Source organism: Sus scrofa, chromosome 13 (genome assembly GCF_054392235.1).
Source record: "Sus scrofa isolate SSC_HxYL_T2T_F1_AM1 chromosome 13, Sscrofa_HxYL_maternal_Yorkshire_Landrace_v2.0, whole genome shotgun sequence".
In the NCBI taxonomy this organism is placed as follows: Eukaryota; Metazoa; Chordata; class Mammalia; order Artiodactyla; family Suidae; genus Sus; species Sus scrofa.
The window spans coordinates 137065484-137087131 of NC_139395.1; the positions used below are offsets into that span (position 1 = coordinate 137065484).

Here is a 21648-nt window from a genome sequence, read left to right on the forward strand (position 1 = left end):
AGACCTGAAAATAAATGAGGAGACATATGTTCACGGAACAGAAGACTCAGTGTCCTAAACATGCCAGTTTCTCCCAGATAATCTACAAATTTTATTAAATTTCAATCAAAATTTCAATGAAGTTCTTTTTTTTGATGGAATTTGACAAAATGATCTTAAAATTCATATAGAAGAGCAGGAGCTAGATAATTTTGGAAAAGAACACAAGGAGGTGGGATGGAAGGAGAACTTAACCTACAAGATAAGAAGACTTGGTGGTACAGTGAAGGAATAGTAATTAGGGAGTTGGGTGGTGATGCAGTGCAGAGAGGCCGGGAAGAGACCCACGCACAGATGGAGATGAGAGACGACAGCTGACGTTTCAAACCAGTAGGGGGAAGGAATTATTTTTAAAAATAAATGATACTTAGAATATGGGTTACATGGGAGAACATCCAATTAGACTCCTAGCTTCATACTCCAATATAAATAACTAAAAAGCTAGTCTTTAAAGCTTTTAGAAAAAATATGCAGTGATCTCTATGACCTTTGGGCAGGTAATGATTTCTTAAACAGGACACAAAGCTGGATCATAAAAGGGATGAATGACATCTTACCTGTTTGAAATTAATAACTTCTGTTTCAAAAAAGACATCTTAAAGGAACTTGAAGACACAACTCAGATTAGGGGAACGTATTTGCTACTCAGAGACCTGGCAAAAGATTAGTACCTAGAATTTGTAAAAAAAAAAAAAAAATCCTACAAATTAAATAGGAAAGAGATAAATAACACAACAGAAAAATTCATGTGGAGTGTGAAAAGGCAATTAAGAGAAAAGAAAATCTGAATGGGCAACTTCATTGATAATCAAGGAAGTAAAAATTTAAAAAAATTTAAAAACAACATGAAATACCATTTCACATCCACCAGATTGGGAAAGTAATTACAAAGGGAGACTACCAGAGTTCCCTGGTGGCCTAGAGGTTAAGGACTCAGTGTTGTCACTGCTGTGGTGCGGTTTGATCCCTGGCCTGGGAACTGCCACATGCCGCAGGCGTGGCCAGAGAATAAAAAAGGGGTGGAGGGCACACTACCCAGTGAATACAAGGGTGTGGAGACAAACTCATAGGCTGCTGGTAGGAGAATAACTGGTACGATCACTTCGAAGGTCTGTTTGGTCGTGTCTGATAAACTTCAGGTGTGCAGGTCCTTCAACCCTGCAATCAACTTCTAGAGAAATCCTCACATGTGCACAAGAAGACAGGGCAAGACGTGTATAGGAATCCATTACAACACTGCTTATATTGGGGAAAGACTAGAAATCATCTACATATTCACCACCATGAGAAGGAATAAATAAATGGAATACTACAGAGCAGTGAAAATGTACATATATAAATATGGAAAAATCTCAAAAACATCATGTTGAGAAAATAATAACTTATAAAATGACATGTAGAGTATGATACATTTTACAAGAAGTTTGAAAACATGGTTATTATATATGGTGTGTATATATATATATGTATATAGTGCAGTATAAACACACAGGGGAAAGATAAGTATCAGAATTTCATAAAGCTAGGTGTTAGGTGCCTAGATGTTAGATGTGTTGATGTCTTTTATTTGCAATATTACAGTAAAAATGTTATAATCCACACCTACATAACTCAGTTCAGACAGAAGGACTCTTGAACTCCTTGTGTGTCCATCTTTCATGACACTGGGGTTGGTGATGGCCACTTGCACTAAGTCCTGAGCTCCCTCAGGGGCACGGTCTTTTTTCCTTTCTATATTCCTAAGGCCTAGCAGAGTGTAGATGTTCAACCTGTGTTTGTTGACTGACTGAATAACTGACTGAATAAACAGAGGGGAATGTGGAAGGAAGAAGGTTAGGAGGAGGATGGGTAGAGAGATTGAGGCCATGCTTCTACTGCCTGTTTCAGACATGGACTGTGGAGAGATGTAGACAAGCTTGAGAAAAGCTGGGAAAATGAGCTATGCTTGTGGAGGCATGATTAGAGGGAGAAGCTGGGGAGGTTTTCTGAGCCTCTACTGGAGGATGGTGATGGTGGAGTCACCGCCTAATATTTTACCTGTTTAAGTAGGAACCCTGAAGGACACATAGGTTTAAGGTGATGATGAGTGTCATTTCAGATGGTGATGTGAGACCTCCAGGTGTAAGTATCCAGCTTGTGCTAAGATATATGGGTCTACAGCTTAGGGGAGATGCTGGAGCTGGAAGTGCCGACTTGTTTGTTACAGGAGAAAGAGGATGAGTCACGTGGCAGTGCATGCGCTTCGCTGGGGCTGCTGGGGCAGCGGCAGTGGCAGATCAACCCTGGGGAGCATCAGTGTTTAAGGACAAAGTGGAAAGAACCCAGGCAAGGAAGCTGAGTCCAGAGAAGGAGAACAGGAGCCACAAGGAGAAAAGTTTCAGGGAAGACAGTTCAGTGGATAAGGAAGAAAAGTCCAGAAGGGTAGAAACTGACTAGGGTCTTTTGAGTTTGGACAAGGAAGGTCATTTGTCTTTGCTGGAGGAGTTTCACCAGGAAAGTAAAGGGCAGGGTCCAATTGCACCAGGTCACGGAGCAATGGGGAAACGGACTGTGAGCCAGTGTGGAAGACTGAATCTCCAAACCCGCTTTCTTCAGATGCCTGGACCTGAAGGGTGGACAGAGATAGGTCAGCAATTTCAGGGTGGATTTGGGGTGGGAACATAGATGACTCTGAATAAACTAGGGGAAGGAATCTGAGGACAGAGAGTGGCTTAAAATATGGGAGAGACAGAGTTCTCATCTTGGCGCAGAGGTTAACAAATCCGACTCGGAACCATGAGGTTGCAGGTTTGATCTCTGCCCTTGCTCAGTGGGTTAAGGATCCGGTGTTGCCGTGAGCTGTGGCGTAGGTTGCAGACTCGGCTTGGATCCCACGTTGCTGTGGCTCTGGTGTATGCCAGCAGCTGCAGCTCTAATTTGACCCCTAGCCTGGGAACCTCCATATGCCGCAGGAGCGGCCCTAGAAAAGGCAAAAAGACAAAAAAAAAGGGCGGGGGGAGAGATAACGAAGGAGTCAAAGTTTTGGCAGAAATGGAGGAATACACAAGTACTAACAGTACTAATTAGTACTGGTGATACTAACACTAGCAAACACTACAGAGCACCTACTAGGTACAGGGGCTCTTCTAAGTGCTAACCATAAATTTAACTCATTTAATCCTCACAACAAGCCTATGAGGTAGGTACTATGATTGCCCCGTTTTACAGATGAGGTAAACTGAGGTACCAAGCGTCAAAACAACTATCATCATTATTATTTACTGAGTACTTTTTGTTTATTTGGGGTATGGCTATTGATGACATGTCTGCAGTGTATTAATAGACCAATTTTACATATTGGGGACAGTAAGAACACAGTAAGAGGCAGTAAGGACACAGAAGGAGAGTCTGCCTTGGGCTCTGGTTTGGAGGGTTGGAGGGAAGGACGAATATGGACACAGAGGTGGGTATAGACATGGGGTGGGTAGAAGGCAACAGGACTTTGAGGCAGTTCAAGACAATGGTTTTGATTTCTGTGGCAAAGTAGAGAAAGAACATTTACTGTGGGAAACGCAGGTGACAGTAAAAGAAAATAAGAATATTTAATTCCAAGCCCTGGCCATGACGACTTCTAACATTTTGTTGTGTTGCCTTCTGGAGTTTTCTCTAAGCATACATATACAGCCATAAATACCTAACAGCAGCAGTCAGTCCTTCCTTCTGCTGGAGAAAATATGAACCAGCAAGCCTGTCAGAATCCAAACTTTGTAACTTTGGACCTACAAGCAGAAGAGTTCGTAGTGTAAGAAGCTAGCCCTGTGACCTCTCCTCCTTGTCCTGAGCAATGTCTCTGCAGCTCTTTAGTTGCACAAGTCCTGCAAAGACCCTCTTCCAGCGTGCAGAGGTTTGAGGCGCTGTGACCTGGAGAAGCCAGGCTGTCTTGCACAATATATTGAAAGGTCATCTTTATAGTAGGGCCACAGAGGTGTACCTCTGCAGACTGTTTTCTGGGAGAAATACTTCAGACCAATGTAGGAATTTAGCTCACCCCTAGTGGCAGAATAATATTCCCATTATGAACTAACTGCATGTAAAAACAAACAAGGTAATATTTATATGCGTTTGTGGTTTTGTTTCAGAGTAGATTGGCTTAGATTAAATGTGTGTGTATGTGTGTCTTCTTCATTGAGCAAGTACCAAAAACCACATTCTGGCCCCTCTGGGATGCCAGAAATTGGGGAATGGGATGGGTGGGGCTTCCTGGAATCACAGAAGGGATCATTCAACAGATGGGTGCCCAGGGAGTGGCCCAGTTGTCTGGGGAAATGATGTACCGGGTATGACAGCTCCCTTTGTATTTGGAGGGTGTAGAAACTGTCCAGCAGATCCTTGAGAGAGGATGCAGGAGAGAAGGAGGCAAGTGGCTCTGACCTTAGGAAATGGAAGATGTTGGACCCTGTAGTGACCCCATGCCTTTGGCTCAGCCTGAGGATAAACAGGAAATTTCTTTGAAAGGGTGGGATCTTGGGACCTACAGGGATCAACGGAGCCAAGAACTCAGACTGCACCTTTTAGTCTTGTCCTCAGAAACACTTGTTCCAGCAAGAACCCTGCTTGTATAAAGATAGGCTCCTGCTTTTCACAGCCTTCACTTACTAATTACTGTAAACATCTCTCCATATAATTAAGTGTTCTATACTGTGGTGTTCAGTGGTCACTTCATTGTGGATGGAACCGGGCTTATTAACTAACGTCCTGTGTAGGAAACACACACCCGACTGGACCTAAGTGGAGGCCAAACTAAGCCCATCCTGGGAGCCGGCCAATGCCATATCCTCCCCCTCCTTTAAGGACCAGCTAAGTCAGTTCCTCCATCTCTCACCTCTCAGCATCTTCCTGTGGTGGTTCTGGACCACCTGTTGCAGTCCCAGTTTGCCTCATTCCCAAGCTCACAGAAGTCATGGAGAAAAGGAGGCCCAAACACATGGAGAAAACAGTGAGGCAAAGACATGGCTGGGATCCCAGCACAGACTTCCTGTCCTCCTGCGGTTGCAGTCTTGGCTGAGCTGAGCTCTTTCCTCACAGTGTTTGGCTTGGATGTTAGACTAGGTGAGTCAGCTCTCCTGACTCACCTCCTCTGCGTCGAAAGTCACACGGAGATGGGGTTGTTGCCAGATCAGTAGAATTATTGATCCTTCCAGGTCCTCTCAGCCTTCTCTCTGAAACTAGGTCCTAGAATGGGTCCTGTGAAGGTGTGGCCTCTTACAGTGACCCCAGGGCCTGGGTGCTGAATGAAGGAAGCACTGGGCCTCGGTGTTATCAGAGTCTTTCCTTGAGCTCAAGGCAGGTGAGCAGGCACATTGCAGACAACCCCAGACACACCTGGTTAGCATCCCAGCCCCATCATTGACTGGTGGGATGACCTCAGCCTTACCTCTTTAGGTCCTCAGAGGTGGGTTTTCCTCATCTTTAAAATGAAAAAAAAAAAAAAAAAAGATAAGCAATGAGATCCTGCTGTATAGCCCTGGGAACTACATCTAGTCACTTGTGATGGAGCATGATGGAAGATAAGGTGAGAAAAAGAAAATGTATATATATATATGTACGTGTGACTGGGTCACTTCACGGTACAGTAGAAAATTGACAGAACACTGTAAACTAACTATACTGGAAAAAATAAAAATCATTTAAAAATAAAATGAAAAAAATGTTATACAGATAACCTATGAGCGTTCAAAGAGTCAATGCATATAAGTGTAAAAGGACCTTCAACTAAATTTTCTACGGGGCACTAATGTGTGTCATAGATGTGAAAATCCAGCGTGGGATGCCAAGTCACCTTATGGAGACTTTCAGAGGAAATGCCAACATCTGTTCCAAGACTTTGGAAACCTCTTGCCCCTTCTGAGGCTTTGAACAAGTAGGACTAGAGGAGGCAGAAGGATTTTGTGAGGTTTTCCATGAAGAAAGCTGGGCTGGGAATCCCATCTTGAGGGTCGCAGGGGGCTGCTCCCTCACCTCAAACCTAGTGAGGGCGCTGCTCCAAGAGCCTGGCATGTGAGCCTGGGGCCTGGCAGCCTGGGCAATAGTCCCACCTGGGGGATCTGGAAGGTGGGAGGAGGGCCCACTAGCTGCTCTGGTGGGGCTGCTGCCACCCTCCTGGGACACCCCCCACCCCCGGCATTCCCAGAATTTTTTTTTGGGGGGAGGTAGGGGGAATTATGAGAGTTTCTGCAGGACAGAGGTGGGTCTCCCAGCAGAGAGCCTGCCAGGGCTCCATGTCTTGGGTCCTGGGTGGAGGGACCCCACTAGCTGAAGCTTGCTGCTGAGGACGGGGTTGCAGGTGACCACTTGAAATGAGACTGGGCTTGAGAGAGAACACTGGGAGAAAGAGGCTGAGTGGGGAAACTGTGGAGGGGCATTAAAGTGCTCCAGGAGAAAGAGGCAGACTTTAACATCTGCCTGGCAAGGAAGCCTGAAGTCAGCCGCCAGCTGCTGCTGCCCCTTCATCGCCTGCTCCCACAGAGTGGCAGAGTCGTAACCATGGCAACTGGCTGGGGAGGCCCAGTGGAAAAGGAGAGAAGAAGCCAACCCCTCTCCCCTGTCTCCACTGTGGGGTCCAGCTGGGCAGGCCCAGGCTGGGGGAAGAGAGAGGATTTAAGGTAAAAAGAAGTTCAGAGTTTTGATGACTACCTTGCATTAGCATTCCAGTTACTGAATTGAGACTGTGTTTGTATCCCAAAGTGACCACGGACACTTTTCTAAAAATGAGCAGAAAATCTCGGGCCTGCTGAAGATGTCATTCCAGAAGCGTTTCCTCCTGGAACACTGTTGCTGCAAGGAAACAGCACACGGGTTACTGAGGGTTCCAAACACAGCTTTTAGCAGCTGACACACAAGGACTTTCTCCCCTATTGGTCGGCTCTGGTTTACAGCCCACTTTTGCCCTGGCATATTTTCCTCCAGCTCATATGTTATGCCTGAAGCATGTTGTCTGAATGTCAAGGCCAAGATCTGTGGGCAAAAGCCATTTCTTGGAGTTTCCGTTGTGGCTCAGCAGAAATGAACCTGACTAGCATCCATGAGGACGTGGGTTCAATCCCTGGCCTCACCCAGTGGGTTATGGATCCAGCATTGCCATGAGCTCTGGTGTGGATCGCAGACGTGGCTCAGATCCCACATTACTGTGGCTGTGGTGTAGGCCAGTGGCTGTGGCTCCAATCTGACCTAGCCTGGGAACCTCCATATGCCGCAGGTGCAGCCCCCCGCCCCCACCCCACAAAAAAAGCCATTTCTTGCCACTGGTTATGTTTTTTTTTTTTTTCTGTCATTTTAGGGTTACACTTGCAGCATATGGAAGTTCCCAGGTTAAGGGTTGAATTGGAGCTGCAGCTGTATCCACAGCAACTCGGGATCCAAGCCGTGTCTGTGACCTACACCACAGCTCACAGCCAGGCTGCATCCTTAACCCACAGAGTGGGGCTTGGGATCGAACCCGAGTCCTCGTGGATACTAGTGGGGTTCGTAACCACTGAGCCACAACAGGAACTCCACTACTGGTTCTCTTGAGCCTAATCTCCCTAGAAGACAGAGGACCTTCACGACAAGCACAATCTTCTTGGAAGAGAGAGGAACATGAAGCAGATTTCCCATTTCTCAGATGGGGAAGCAAGGCCCAGAGTCAGGTTGGGAGATGAAGACAGGCAGACTCACGTTTGCTGCCTAGCTGTCATAAAGGCTGGGTGAAGTGAGTGAAGGGGGTCAAAGATACAAACCAGTTATAAGATAATTCCTGGGACTGTGATTCCAGCATGGTAACTATAGTTAATAATACTAAAATGTATATTTGAAAGGTGCCAAAAGAGTAGATCTTAAAAGTACTCAACACAAGGAAAAAAAACCCTATGTGATGACGAATATTAACTAGACTTATTGTCTTATTGTGATCATTTTGAAATGTATGGAATCATTATGTTATAAACCCGAAACTAACATAATGTTATTTATCAGTTATATCTTGATTTTTAGCAAAGGGATGTCAACAGACAATTTATAGCCAAGGAATAATCCCCAATGGCTCACAGACTATGAAAGGATGGTCAAACTTACTAGAAATTGGGGCTATGCCAACAAACATTTTAATGAGGTATAATTTTTCACCCATCAGACTGGAAAAATTAAAATGTCTGAAAATATTAAGTGCTGGTGAGGTTGAGGGGAAATGGGTTTCGTCATATGCTGCTCATTGGAGTATGGAAGAGCAATTTGACAGAACCTAGTAAATGGGCACATCCTGCAATTCTCCTTCTAGGTATCCACTTGGAAAGAAACCTTCGCCCGAGTTCATAAGGCCCATATTATTACATTATCTCACGTTGGTAAAAATTTGGAGCTATTGCATAAATCCATTTATAAACCAAGTATTATATTAAAAAATGAGGTATAGTCGGTAATACAGCAGTCCAAATAAATTAACTGTCCTCTCCATAAATGTGGAGACAGCTAAAACTTACACAATTTTTAGGGAAAATATCAAGTTGTAGAACCCTCCTTACAGTAGTTATGCCTTAGGTAAACTTTAAAGCCACATGCGACAGCATCATAGATATTATATAATACACGTCATATGTATAAATAATGGACTGGAAAGACATCCACAGATTCACGATGGTGTTGGCTGCCTGGAGGACAAAGGAGGGGAAGGGATGAGGGTCTGAAAGACCATCAGCTTTACCTGTGTCTTTATTTCTCTAAAATACTGCTTGAAGCACATCCGGTAAAACATAAATTATCAGTACTGATTGGTGGGAACACAGTGTTATATTAATTCTATTCTATTTTTCAGTTTGAACATTCCTTTAAAAATCCCCCTCTATTCTGCTTTCTTTTTCTGGAACACCTCTTAGAGGGATATTGGAACTTCAGAACTTATTTTCCACATTGCTTAAATAATGAATTCATATTTTCCTCCTCTTATGCTACATTCCAGAAGAATCGCTCAGCTCTTTTGCCAGCTCAGTAATTCTTATTTTATTTTATCTTTTGGTATTTTTAGGGCTGCACCCATGGCATATGGAGATTCCCAGGCGAGGGCTCCAATCCAAGCTGTAGCCACCAGCCTACACCACAGCTCACAGCAACACCAGATCCTTAACTCACTGAGCGAGGCCAGGGATCCAACCTGCATCCTCATGGTTCTTGTCGGATTCATTAACTGCTGAGCCATGACAGGAACTCCCAGCTCAGTAATTCTTATAAGCTATCATTATTTTGTTATCAGCTCATCTGCTTAATTTTTTATTTCCAGTATGATATATGTTTTTGTTTTCAAGGGTTCTCACTGGTTCTTTGTTGGCACAGCCTGCCCATTCTTGTTTCTTAGATGCCAGACCCTCCCTTGTTCTCCAAGGATTAGGATTATGTTTGGGTCTTGCTATGAATACACCTTGTCTCTGTAAGTTCTGTTTTGTGGTCCGTTCTTCTTTCATGATGTTAGCCTTCCCCAAGAGTTTGCTGACTGTTGACTCTGCTCTTTGTTGAGAGGCCCATCTCAGGTTGGGCTCTTTGTTATCTGTTTGTGCTGCTTGCTGCAGGAAGGAGTGGAATGGGAGTGAGAGTAGGGAAGGGAACGGGGGCTGGTCCAGGCTGATCTCGTGGCTCAGGTGCACGGGACCCTACCTTCTCTCTGACTCAAGCCCACATCCGCTGTGTTGCCTGGAGGGAGATATTTGCGTGAAGGTGGGCAAGGGCTGGTTTACAGAGACCAAACCCTGTAGCCACCTCTTGGTGGTTCTCTCTTTGAGTTGCCCTGGTGCTGTCCAACTTCCAGACACTCCCTCTTCTGGGCATGGTGGTGCTCTCCCATCCACGTTTTGGGAGGTGATTTCTTTCTTCAATCCAATCCCATCATCGTTTCATCTTTAGAAACCCTTCATACTTTCCAATCCACCCGGGGACCCCTTTATAATTTTGAATTGTAGATTTAAAAAATATCTTCTCTTTCACTTGTTGGGAATGTATCTTATTTATAATCCCCCATCTGTAACTCTCAAGCTCAGAGAGAGAGAGAGCGCTTAGGGCTAGCCATGTAGATCTGGAAGTCGTCTGAATAAAATAAAACTTGAAGCATGGAAGGGTAAAAGATGTTCCAAGAGAGCCTGGGCACAGAGAGAGGAAAAGCCAACCAAGGATAGACTTTAGAAAATTACCCATGTGTGGGAGGTTGGGATAAAATGAGAAACCAATGGGAAGGCGTGCTGGGAGAGGAAGCAGAAGACTTGGAGAAGGGCAAGAAGAGAGAGGCAGGGGAGGGACGACAGAGAGACGATAGGATCAGCCCTGAAAAAAGGTCATGAGAGCTACTCTGAGGCTGCTGGGGGCTTTGAGAGCTGAGGGGGAGAGGCAAAGCTAATGGCTTTGAGTTGAGGGATGAGAAGAAAGCTGGGGCACTGAGTGTCATTCTATGGCAGCAGTGGCAAAGTGGATGGGGCCTTGAAGAAGGCAAGAAACCAGCCAGGAGAGCGTCCTGGGAGACCCCGGAAAACTCCCTCCGTTGACTTGAGGCCTCCTGACACCCACACGAAAGGAATTTTTCCTTGGTACGAGAAGCAGATGGAATTAACAGACTTGATTATTGTTTCTTCTTGTAATGTATACAGCAAGAGGTATTTTAGAAATACTTGTAACTCCCTGTTATAAATTCATCTTTTTTAGAAGCCATCTTTCTTTGGTTTTTAGCTTCCTTTTCTTTTCTCTCATTTTTCTTTTTAGGGCCACACCTGCAGCATATGGAAGTTCCCGAGCTAGGGCCTGAATCAGAGCTGCAGCTGCTGGCCTACACCACAGCCACAGCAATGCCAGATCCGAGCCACCTCTGCAACCTACACCACAGCTTACAGCAATGCTGGATCCTTAACCCACCAAGTAAGGCCAGAGACAGAACCTGCATCCTCACAGAGACTATGCTGGGTTCTTAATCTGCTGAGCCACAATGGGAACACCTTGGCTTTCTTTTTATGAACATATTTCCATTTTGTCACAGATGCAAGACCTGTACCATTAAGTGTCACACTTTTTACCCTGGGGAAAGTCATAAAAAGTGTTGTAAGTTTCTGCCCTTGGAACAGATATATAGCTACTGCTCAGAGTTTGGCCACGCTCTTCAGAAAGGACTCCTTTCGTGTTTACTCTGCCACCAGGAGAGCCACTCCAGCTCTAAGAGCCACAGCTGCCTAGACTAGCAAGGAACTTGGACCTTTGGCTTCAGGCCAGATGAGTAGGATCAATATCTGGGAAGTGGTTGCCTCCATGAGAGGAAATATGGGTGAGTTAATCCTGTGAATGGACTCTGATTAGTTGAGCCCTGACACTTTCATCTCACTGTTAGGAAAGAATGACCTTTCTCCCCTGCTCACAGGGGAGAGTCCTGCCTAATTGAGGCAGATTATGAAGTTGAAGGAGAGACAGACAAGGCAGAAAAGGGGAATTTAAAATAAGCCCTAAACACAAGGTTCCAAGAAGAAAGGGGAAGAGGTGTAGTCAACATCTGGGCTCTTTTTTCTAAGCAGCTCTATTGAGCTATAACTGATATTTGATAAACTTTGTATTTAAAGTATACAATTTGATAAGCTTTGACACATGCATACACTTGCAGTGACATCACCACTATCAAGATAATGAATGTGTCCATTACCCCCCCCCCCAGTTTCCTTATGTCCCATTGCAATTCTTTCCTCTCCTGCCCCCAACAAACATGGATGTGCTTCCTGTCACTACAGAAAAGCTTGCATTTTCTAAAATTTTATATACATGAAATCATACCTATATTATATTCTTTTTCTATCTGACTTATTTCATTCAACATTATTATTTTTTCTTTTCTTAGGGCCACACCTGCAGCTTATGGAAGTTCCCAGGCTAGGAGTTGAACTGGAGTTTCAGCTGTCACCCTGCCTCACAGCCACAGTGACACTGGATTTGAGCTACATCTGTAACCTATGAATTGTGGCAATGCCAGGGATCAAACCCACATCCTCACAGAGACATTGTTGGGTCCTTAACCCACTGAGCCACAATGGGAACTCCCAATATTATTGTTTTGAGATTCATTCATGCTGTTGTGTGTGTACCAATAATTTGTTCCTTTTCATTGCTAAATAATATTCTATCATACATATATACCACAATTTTTTTGTCCTTTTAGCTGTTGGTAGACATCTGAGTTATTTCCAGGTTTTTTTTTTTTGTTGTTGTTATCACAAATGGAGCTGCTATGAATATTTGTGTGTGAGTCTTTTTATGGCATGTGCTTTAATTTCTCTTGGGTAGATACCTGGGAGTTGAATGGCTGGATCATTTAGGTGTATATTTAACTTTTAAAAAAACTACCAAGCTTTTTTCCAAAGTGATATTTTCATTTTGCATCCCCACTGGCTCCATATCCTCAATGACACTTTGTAGAGTTGATCTCTTTAACTTTTGATGTTCTAATAGGTGTATAGGAGTGTCCCCTTGTGACTTTTTTTTACTGAGATATAGTTAATTTAGAATATTATATGTTTCAAGTGTACAACATCGTGATTCACAATTTTTGAAGATTATACTGTTTATGGTTATTATAAAATATTGACTATATTTTCTGTACTGTACAATATATCTTTTTTATTTTATACCTAGATCCTTGTGATTTTACTTTGCATTTTAGGTGGAGTTCTTTTAATTTAGGGTTTCATAACAATAAGAAGCTAGATGAGAATGGTTCTGTCTATTCAACTGCCCTACGATTAAACAGTTAAAAACCACTGTGTAGGAGTTCCCGTCGTGGTGCAGTGGTTAACGAATCCGACTAGGAACCATGAGGTTGCGGGTTCGGTCCCTGCCCTTGCTCAGTGGGTTAACGATCCGGCGTTGCCGTGAGCTGTGGTGTAGGTTGCAGACGCGGCTCGGATCCTGCGTTGCTGTGGCTCTGGCTACAGCTCCGATTCAACCCCTAGCCTGGGAACCTCCATATGCCGCAGGAGCGGCCCAAGAAATAGCAAAAAAGACAAAAAAAAAAAAACAAAACCCACTGTGTATACTATTTTATATACACTTATGTAGCACAGTTAATAAATGAGCTTGATTTTTACTTTCAGTCTTTCCTCTTTAAACATTGAGTCACCTTTGAAGCCAGAGGAGGCCAAAGAGATATGAATCTACCTGGTCATGTATTCAGTGCCAGCTTTTCTACCTTTTTCCTGCTGTGGTGCCTTCTGTCTTGCCTCTTCTGTGCTCTGAGATTTTTCTCCAGCCTCCTTGGGGGTCAGAACGAGCCCTATGCCACATCCAGGTGCTTCAAATTACAAAAAGAATTGGAACACTTGCTCAATATTTGGAATTAAGGACAATGATCATGAACTAATTTTTTTTTTTTTTCCTGCTGGGTAATGGTTTGGAATATCTTTGGGGTCATGGATTCTTTTGAAACTCAGATAAAATATCCGGAGAGCGGAAAGTATAGGTATATATACAAAAAAAAAGGATGCACAGGTCCAACTCTGGCTAATGTTATGGGTCAGAGGTATGCAATGTAAGAACACAGAGGGGCATTTTTTTCCTTTTAATTTTTCTACTCAAGAAAGGAGTGGCAGGGGCTGCCCCATGTTGTCAGGAGATGCTGGAAAACAGAGTAGGGGCCTGCAGATCAAAGTCCCTTGGAAATCCTTCTGCCCTAGACTTTTTGTTATAGGAGCCACAAAATACTTTCTGTTGTTTGAGGCAACATGAGCTTTGTTACCAGCAGCTGAAATGACCCTAAAGGGTACAAGGGGTGTCACTGGGCTGAGTGGGCTTCCTTCTTCTGAGAGAGCCAGGGCAAAGGATGGGGACATTTTGAAATGCAAGGAGGGAGCTGAGGGGGATGGGCCTCGGATCCCAGCAGTGGCCTCAGGAGCGAAGGAGGTGGTGGGTGTGGGCTTCGAGGTGGGGACAAGGTTGACTGACTTCCTCCTGCCCCTCCCTCAGGTGTTACGAGAGGGTGTCCTACCCCACCCCCACAGCGAGTCCCTCTGTCCTGACATCCTGACGATGCTGGCTCTCTGTTGGAAGAGGCAACCACTGGCCCTTCCATCCTTCCGTGGATCCTGTTTGCAGCTGTTCTTTCCAGGCAGCCTTGTCTCAGCTTCCTTCTTCCGGTTTGACAGGATGACTCTGTGACAGCCCGTGTGGGTGTGGCTCTCATTTAGAAACCCAGGAATGAACCCTTGAAGTGTGTCATTGTGAAGGGGTGGCCAGTGACCAACCCTTCTCTCTTGTCATAGCCACCTGACTCTCCCTCTGGCTGGGTGTCTATTGCTCTGCTCCTCTTTGTGTGTGTGTGTGTGTGTGTGTGTGTGTGTGTGTGTGTGTGTGTGTGGTCCTTTTGCCTTTTCTAGGGCCGCTCCTGCAGCATGTGGAGGTTCCAAGGCTAGGGGACCAATTGGAGCTGTAGCCGCCAGCCTACACCACAGCCACAGCAATGCGAGATCCGAGCTGCCTCTGCAGCCTACACCACAGCTCACGGCAATGCTGGATCCTTAATCCACTGAGCAAGGCCAGGGGTCGAACCTGCAACCTCATGGTTCCTAGTTAGATTCTTTAACCACTGAGCCATGACTGGAACTCCTTGCTCTTCTCCTCTTGATGATGGAGAAGCTCCACCATCCTGGGCACATCCAGTCTGCGCTCTCCTTCCCAGGATCATCTCCCTAAAGCACCTCATTTCTTGGTCTCCAAATCTGTGGTGTTTCCCCATCACCTAACCCTTTCTCTGTCTTCTGGCCCTATTTTTCTGATCTTAGTCACTCCACACATTCTTATGGCGCCTTTACCAAGAGCCAGGCATTGTGCAGGTGCAGAAAATGTTAAGATGAGCTAAGAGCTTTCAGCCTGGCTGGGGGGTGCTGGGGCACCCTTGGAGCACATGCTGTAATGGTTTTGGCATCAAGGGTTGTTCTGGAGCCACACAGCCTTAAGGAGGGAGAATGCACTGGGTGCAACATGATGCAAACAATGGTTGCGGGGGCAAAATTTGGAGAGGGCTTCCTGGACTGGGCAACCAGCACAGGCAAAAGCCCAGAAACAAGTTTGTGGTATGTTTGGGTAAAAACAGGTGGTTTTGTCACCTAGACTCTAGAGAAGGAGAGGGTGACATGGAGAGGAAAGGAGGCCCATGAAGGGCTTTGTAAGTGTTCTTAGTGTGAAGGTGACAGGCAGGTGGAATGTTCGTAAGCTAACCACACGGACATTCTGAAGAGCTGGCGCTGGGGTCTGTGTGGGGCTTGTTCTGGATGGAACACTGGGCTCAGGAGGACCACATGGGAGACTTGTGTTGTCCAGACAGGTGGTGACACGGGTGTGGGCTCTGTCAGTAGTGAGGGAGCTAGAGGTGCGGCTGGTGATGGGCCAGGGTGTGGCCAGCATTTCTGTACAGAATTCCTGGTCAGGTGATGGGGCTCAGAAAATGTGAAAAAGAGAGTCAGGGAGGTTGGTGAAGCCTCATCTTCCGTCTTCCCCCCAGGACCCACAATCCCACCCAGTCGTCTTCCCCCCAGGACCCACAATCCCACCCAGTATACCATCCAGCCCTGTAAGGGGTCTTCTGCCTCTAAACACACTTGGTCTTGTCAAGCCTTTGCGAGTGGTGCTCTTTCTGCCCGACATGCCCTTGCCACTCACCCTTCTCTACCTGGTAAGTGATAACTGTGGTTCATAATATGAAATTCATTAGAACGGCTTTCTGAGCCCTCACCTTGAGTCTGGGTATCATGCTAACCTCTCTGTCCTCCATCTGTAAATCAAGCCTATGAGATGGGTGTTGTTACCAAAGTGGTAAATGAAGAATCTGAAGCCTAGAGGTGGTTAGGTTGACAGTGGTCACCTAGACAGTAAGGGGCAGGGCCAAGATTCAACCTCAGACTCGTAAAAACTATGCTGGAAGAACTCTGAGGCCTGGCTCCTGGAACACTTTTTGTTGTTGTTGTTGTTGTTGTTGTTTTTATCTTTTTGCCAATTCTTGGGCCGCTCCCGGGGCACATGGAGGTTCCCAGGTTAGGGGTCTAATTGGAGCTATAGCCGCTGGCCTATGCCAGAGCCACAGCAACGCGTGATCCAAGCTGCATCTACGACCCACACCACAGCTCACGGCAACACCGGATCCTTAACCCACTGAGCAAGGCCAGTGATCGAACCTGTAACCTCATAATTCCTAGTCAGATTCGTTAACCACTGAGCCACGACGGGAACTCCCTCCTGGAACACTTTCTACATGGAACCATGCCTCCTCTCCACCAAGCAGAATTTCCATCTTGCCTCTTTGGGGCTCCCAAGTACTTTGTTGATGACCCTGGTCTCTAACATGAGCCAATTTTGAAACTGTGGAGTGCTAGGACTCATTCCTACCTGTCCCTGGAAACTGGGGCTCAGAAAGGGCAAGCAATTTGCTTACTGACTCACAGCTAGAATATAGCAAGACTTTGTCAGAGAAGAAGCAAAGACTGTGCAAAGTACTGGACCATTTGGACCGTGGTGAAATGAGCAGGACATGAGCACTGATCCTGATAAAGTCCTGACACCTTTGACCAGGCACTTTCACCCTTCACAGATGATCACACCCTAAGGAGGGTATGGCCATGCTCAAAGATTTTTGAAGAGCAGCATTGCTTATGAAACCTTCTAATGACCTGATTGGATGCAGGTTGGGGTGAGTGATCATAGGTCTAGAATGATGCTCTGCAAGACAAATCTTAGTAGAGATTTACTAAGAGTAGAGCATCATTCCAGAAGCAAGAAGCAGGAAGCCCGGACCAGAGGAGAGCAGTAGGGGTGGAGATGCTGCCAGAGAGGGAGGGAACCACAGCAGCTGGTAACATCTGCATTTCTTCCTTCGAGGAAGGTCAGGACTTTTGGGGCTTCCTAAGACAATGGCATCTCTCTTGTAGGAGGTTTAGGGGGACATCCGGGCTGCCCAATCTGTGGAGTAGCGGGGCTGTCACCTCTGGCTCTGGGACAGATGTTGCTGTCTCTTTCTGGCTCCCGCCTGACCCCCATGGGGAGGAGGGGTGGACCTCCGTCACCTCTACCTCTGATACAAACCCTCCCTTAACCCTGCTGGCAACTTGACTCCCTTTGAGTCTGACACAAGGTGGCCTGTCTGCCTGAAACTTGACTTCTGGGCATCTGGGACATATTACTGGGGTCCAGCTTTCTCAGTAAGGTGTTGGATGGGGGGCCGGGGAGGCGGGGTCATGCAGACAGGATGGCACCCAGCAGCCAGCCAGGGCAGCAGGGCATCTGGTTTCTACGAGGGCACCTGGTTTCTATGAAGGCCTTTTCTCAAACAGAAGGGAAATGGTGGCCTGTCAAACTCCTGGCTGCCATGGGGTAATGTTTAGGAGAGAGAGAGAAGTAAGAGAAGGGTTGCAAGAGTGTAAATGTCATGTGAGTTTAGCAATTGGCATGGCAGGAGGGAAATGCACCAACCTACCCAGAAGGATTATCCCGCTGTAGTACCACTGTGGAAGACTTGTCTTCTCTCTACTTTTCCATACATTCCAGGTTTTCTACAATGAACTAATATCACTTTTTTAAGAAAAAAACTTGTTTAAAAAAATGTTCCTCTGAAAACTTGTAGCCGTAGAAAGGGTAGCATATTTAAAAGATTGGAAGGAAAAAAAATCTCTAAAGTTCACTCTGTCCTTTCTGGGTAGAATGTCACCTGACCCCTCAAATATGAAGTCTGCACCCCACCCCCCATTTCCCTGATTCCCTTGCCCTGTTTATTCTTCTTCATGCTGTTTATTATGACCTGACATATGCTTATATGTTTATTATGATGATTTTATGCTTATTGGATTGTCTTTCATCTGCTTTCCCCCCTAGCACGGAGGTGACACAAGAACAAGGGCTCTGTCAGTTCTGTTCATCTTTGCAGCCCAGAGCAGACCTGGCATTAAGGAAGTCAGAGCCCCAATATGTGTTTGTTGACTGAATGCATGGTGAGCCTATGAGCAATTTAAATTTTCTCCTTCATACATTTCTGAGAGTCTAGCTGTTTTCCAATGAATATTTATTGCTTCTGCAAGCAGAAAAAAAAAAGACGAAGTATGACTTTGTGACGAAATAGCACAATGGACATCTCAATTATGACATTGGAGAATGGGTTTCTTTTGCAATGAAGCTGGCACTCTCTCAAGTCTCAAAAACACACGCGAAATCGGCTGGTGTGAGTCATATGTCTGTGGGGCCAGATTCCTGCTGAGCTGGGTGAGAGCACAGATGTGTAGAGAAAGCCGCTCACTGTCCACAGGGCCACCAAAGGGTCACGGGGCCAACCTGAGTGAATTTGCTCCCCAGAAGGCTAGCTGGAGGCCTGGGCTCTGTGTGTCTTTCCCTCCTTGCTCATCTGTTAACCTTCGGGTCTTTGGTCAGTAGGTGCAGTGACGTGTTTGCCAACAGGATTCCTGAAGTTAGATCTAGCCCGCCTGATTAGATCTCCAGGCTGGGGCTTGTTGGGAGAGGTGCTCAGCCTCTCCTTGGGGGTGGGGGTGGGGGGTGTCCCTGCTCCTCTGGGGAGATAAACTGGGGCTGGTCGGGTTCCAGCTGTTGAAACTTCTGGGGAAGAATGAGGAATCTTTTGTTTTCCAACATCTGGAGCCTGCCGCTCCAGGATGAGGCTGCCAGGCCCTTCCCCCTCCCCATTCCTTCCCTTGCTTCTCTTCTCTAACTTAACCCCCTGCCCCACAGCTCCCAGAGCCTGTTTTCTCTGCTCAGGAACATGGCTCTTTTGGGCAGCGTTTCAGCGATATCCTCACACTCCTGCTCAACTTGTCTGCCATCTTGGAAAGCCTCTCTATGCTCCTTGAAGCTTCCCAGCTTCTGATAACAGCTTTGCTGACCACATAATCCACTGTGGAATCTCAGCAGCGTCACCCACAGGATTTCAATTGGGGATCTTTCCTGTGTGTCTGTGCTGGGCAGCTCTTCTTTTCTCTCTACCTCTCCAGGCTTCCACATGCTGTGTTTATTCATCCCACACAAGGAGGCTCATGCCAGTGGAAGCAGTGGCCTCCTAGTTCTACTAAGGGATACAGATTTCTAAAGAGCTTGTTTGAGCCATGTTGCATTTCATCTCCATAGTTATCAGCTGCCATCCTGGTTTCTTTGCACCTCCTCTCCTTCTTCTGGGAGAAGTCCAAGGCCCTGAAGGGTACTGTGGACAGCAGGGCAAACCATTTTATCACTAGTGACTAGATATCCCTGCCCGCTGCCAGCTTTAAGGACTAAAGGAACCCCCGTCTCCCTCTGTGTTCCCACCGTAGTCCCTGTTTCTCCAGCTGCCTCAGTGCACATGCCTTCCCTCTCTCCCCAGGCTCAGGCCCCCACCAAGGGCCTCGGTCCCTCTTTCCTTCCCCAGAATCTGCTGCCCGTGACGCCAGCCCTGCCCCCTTTCCCCTCAGGGCAGAAGTGGATAGAGTCTGTTTTAAACAAGTTCTCCATCCTCCTATAATTAACGTGGAAAACAAAACCAAAAAGGACAGAAAAATGATGGCATCTGACATTCTCACAGTATGCATATGTGAATGGAGCCACTGTTACGGACCCCTTCTTTTTCTCTCTCCCTCACAGGCAACACGCCAGCCTCAGGCACACATGCACACAGCCTTTCCCATCCCAGACACCCAGCCTTGTGCCTGCTCCCATCCACAGCTTTAAAGGGATTGCAGGCTGGAATAACTATGGCCTTGGATTGTGACAGACTGTCACTGTTGGTCAATGATGGCTCTCTTTTTAAAAAAAAAGTTATCTATGGATATGCCCTTGAACCTGCCACTAATTTTTAAAAACTAAAATGTTATCCGTAACCTACATCTACCTCTGTGTTCCTGCCATATTTTATTCTGCAGCCTCCTTCACTCGCCACCCCCACCCCCCACCAAGAGGTTCCTTTTCTTGAATTTTGTGTTTATTATTCATGACTTTGAAAAAGCATGGTACTTTCTCAAATTTCAGAAAAGGTCAAGGAGAGACAAATCTGTTTTTTAAGAAGAACAGTAAGAAAGGGAGTCTTTCCTCCCCGATATGAGTGCGTAATGGAGTTGGGAAGATTGGGTTTTCTATCCAGTTTATGCTCACCGCCTCCCACGGCCCCTTCCCACACCTCCTCCTGGATTCCTGAAGCAGCCAAGGCCTGGAATCCCCTCCGAGGGGCCTGGAAATCACACCCACAGAGAAAACTAGAGAGATAGCAAGGCGGATAGATTGACAACATAAAGCATCTCAGCTGCTGGCAGGTTTATTTGGGGACAAGGAACACGGCTTCTGAGATAGCAAGACACACTGAGGATCCCAGGACACTGCAGTGTCACTCACCTAGTGGGCATCCTCACAAAGCTCATTATGGGGACAAGACAAAGCATAGCTGGGGACGGTCTTCAGATTAGACGTCTCCGTCCTGTAGCACGACCTCTGCCCTGAGCTCCTCCAGTTCTCCGCTTCGGTCTCCTATGGGGCACGGCTGGTACTTGGCTGCTGGGAATCCCACCCAGGAGGAGCGGCGATGGTGACAGAGGCTGCAGAGGCCATAGATGGCAGCCAACACGACAGCCCCTAAGCCCAGGTGCCAGCAGAAGAAGGTGGTGACAAAGGCAAGGTCGCTGGGGCTGTCTGCCCTCCAGGGCTGCCCGGAGAGTGGGGCGTACAGGATGGAGGTCATCTGCAGCATCCAGGAGCCAGACCACAGCGTCAGCCAGGCCTTGAGCACCCAGAGTGGGGGCTGCCCGGGGACCCAGACCTCAATGATGAACACCAGGGCCAGCAGGAAGACGGGCAACAGCAGCAAGGCGTGCACTCGGATCTCCAGGGCATTCTTGTGCTCGAGGTGGGCGATCATTTCCAGCAGCGTCACAAGCAGGGCCAAGGCTGTGGCCGCGCGCTCCAGCTTCATGCTCTGCTGGGCCAGCCACACCTGGCTCGTGAGGTCCACGAGGGCACTGAACAGGAAGAACCCAAAGATGGTGGCATGCTGCCACGAGCTGTGATTCTGGAAAGGCCGCCGCGGGTCCTCCCAGTCCATCAGGGCGAAACGGTTGGTTCCAGGTGGAAAGAACTCTCCCAAGATCAGTGTCACTCCAGCTGCCATCTTCACTATTCCCTCCACACGCACCCGTGGCCACCACCTCTGGCCTTGCTTGTTCCTTGGGGGCAGTGGGAGGAAGAGGAGCTTCTGGCCTCGCAAAAGGGCCTGGGACACCGTCACTGCATAGTAGAGCCCAACAAAATAGATGGCCAGCCCTGGAACCAGGTGTCCCAAGAGAGTGCCCATGCTCGGCCACCAACTCGCTAGGGAGCGCAGGAAGAGTGGGGCTCCTCAGTGACTCTCCCCGCCTCTCAGGTGTCAGGATAGGCTCTGCAGGCCCTGCCCTGTTTGTCCGTGTGGGCCCGCATCCTCTGCAGGTACCTGCAAGCTGGCCAGACTCCTCCTCCGTGGCATGGCTCCAGGTCAGGGCCATACCTCTATCACATGACTCTGCTCCATTCCTCGGTCCTGAGCTTTCATTCTACTGTTAGAAGAATGCATGTAAAGTACCTGGCACCTTAACAGGATTCCACGGATGG

At 46.9% G+C, this 21648-nt stretch overlaps 1 protein-coding gene across 1 annotated transcript; it reads right to left on the reverse strand.

Annotated features, from left to right (window-relative positions):
- Positions 1-20310: 20310 nt before the first annotated feature.
- On the reverse strand, positions 20311-21392 carry LOC100620442 (transmembrane epididymal protein 1A-like). The gene has a single exon (XM_003358732.5). It carries the CDS (start codon positions 21353-21355, stop codon positions 20471-20473), a length of 885 nt encoding a protein of 294 aa, XP_003358780.3. The 5' UTR covers positions 21356-21392; the 3' UTR covers positions 20311-20470.
- Positions 21393-21648: the final 256 nt, after the last annotated feature.

Bases quoted from the DNA above. Each gene is read 5' to 3' on its own strand.
- LOC100620442 (XM_003358732.5), bottom strand. From the start codon at position 21,355: ATGGGCACTCTCTTGGGACACCTGGTTCCAGGGCTGGCCATCTATTTT.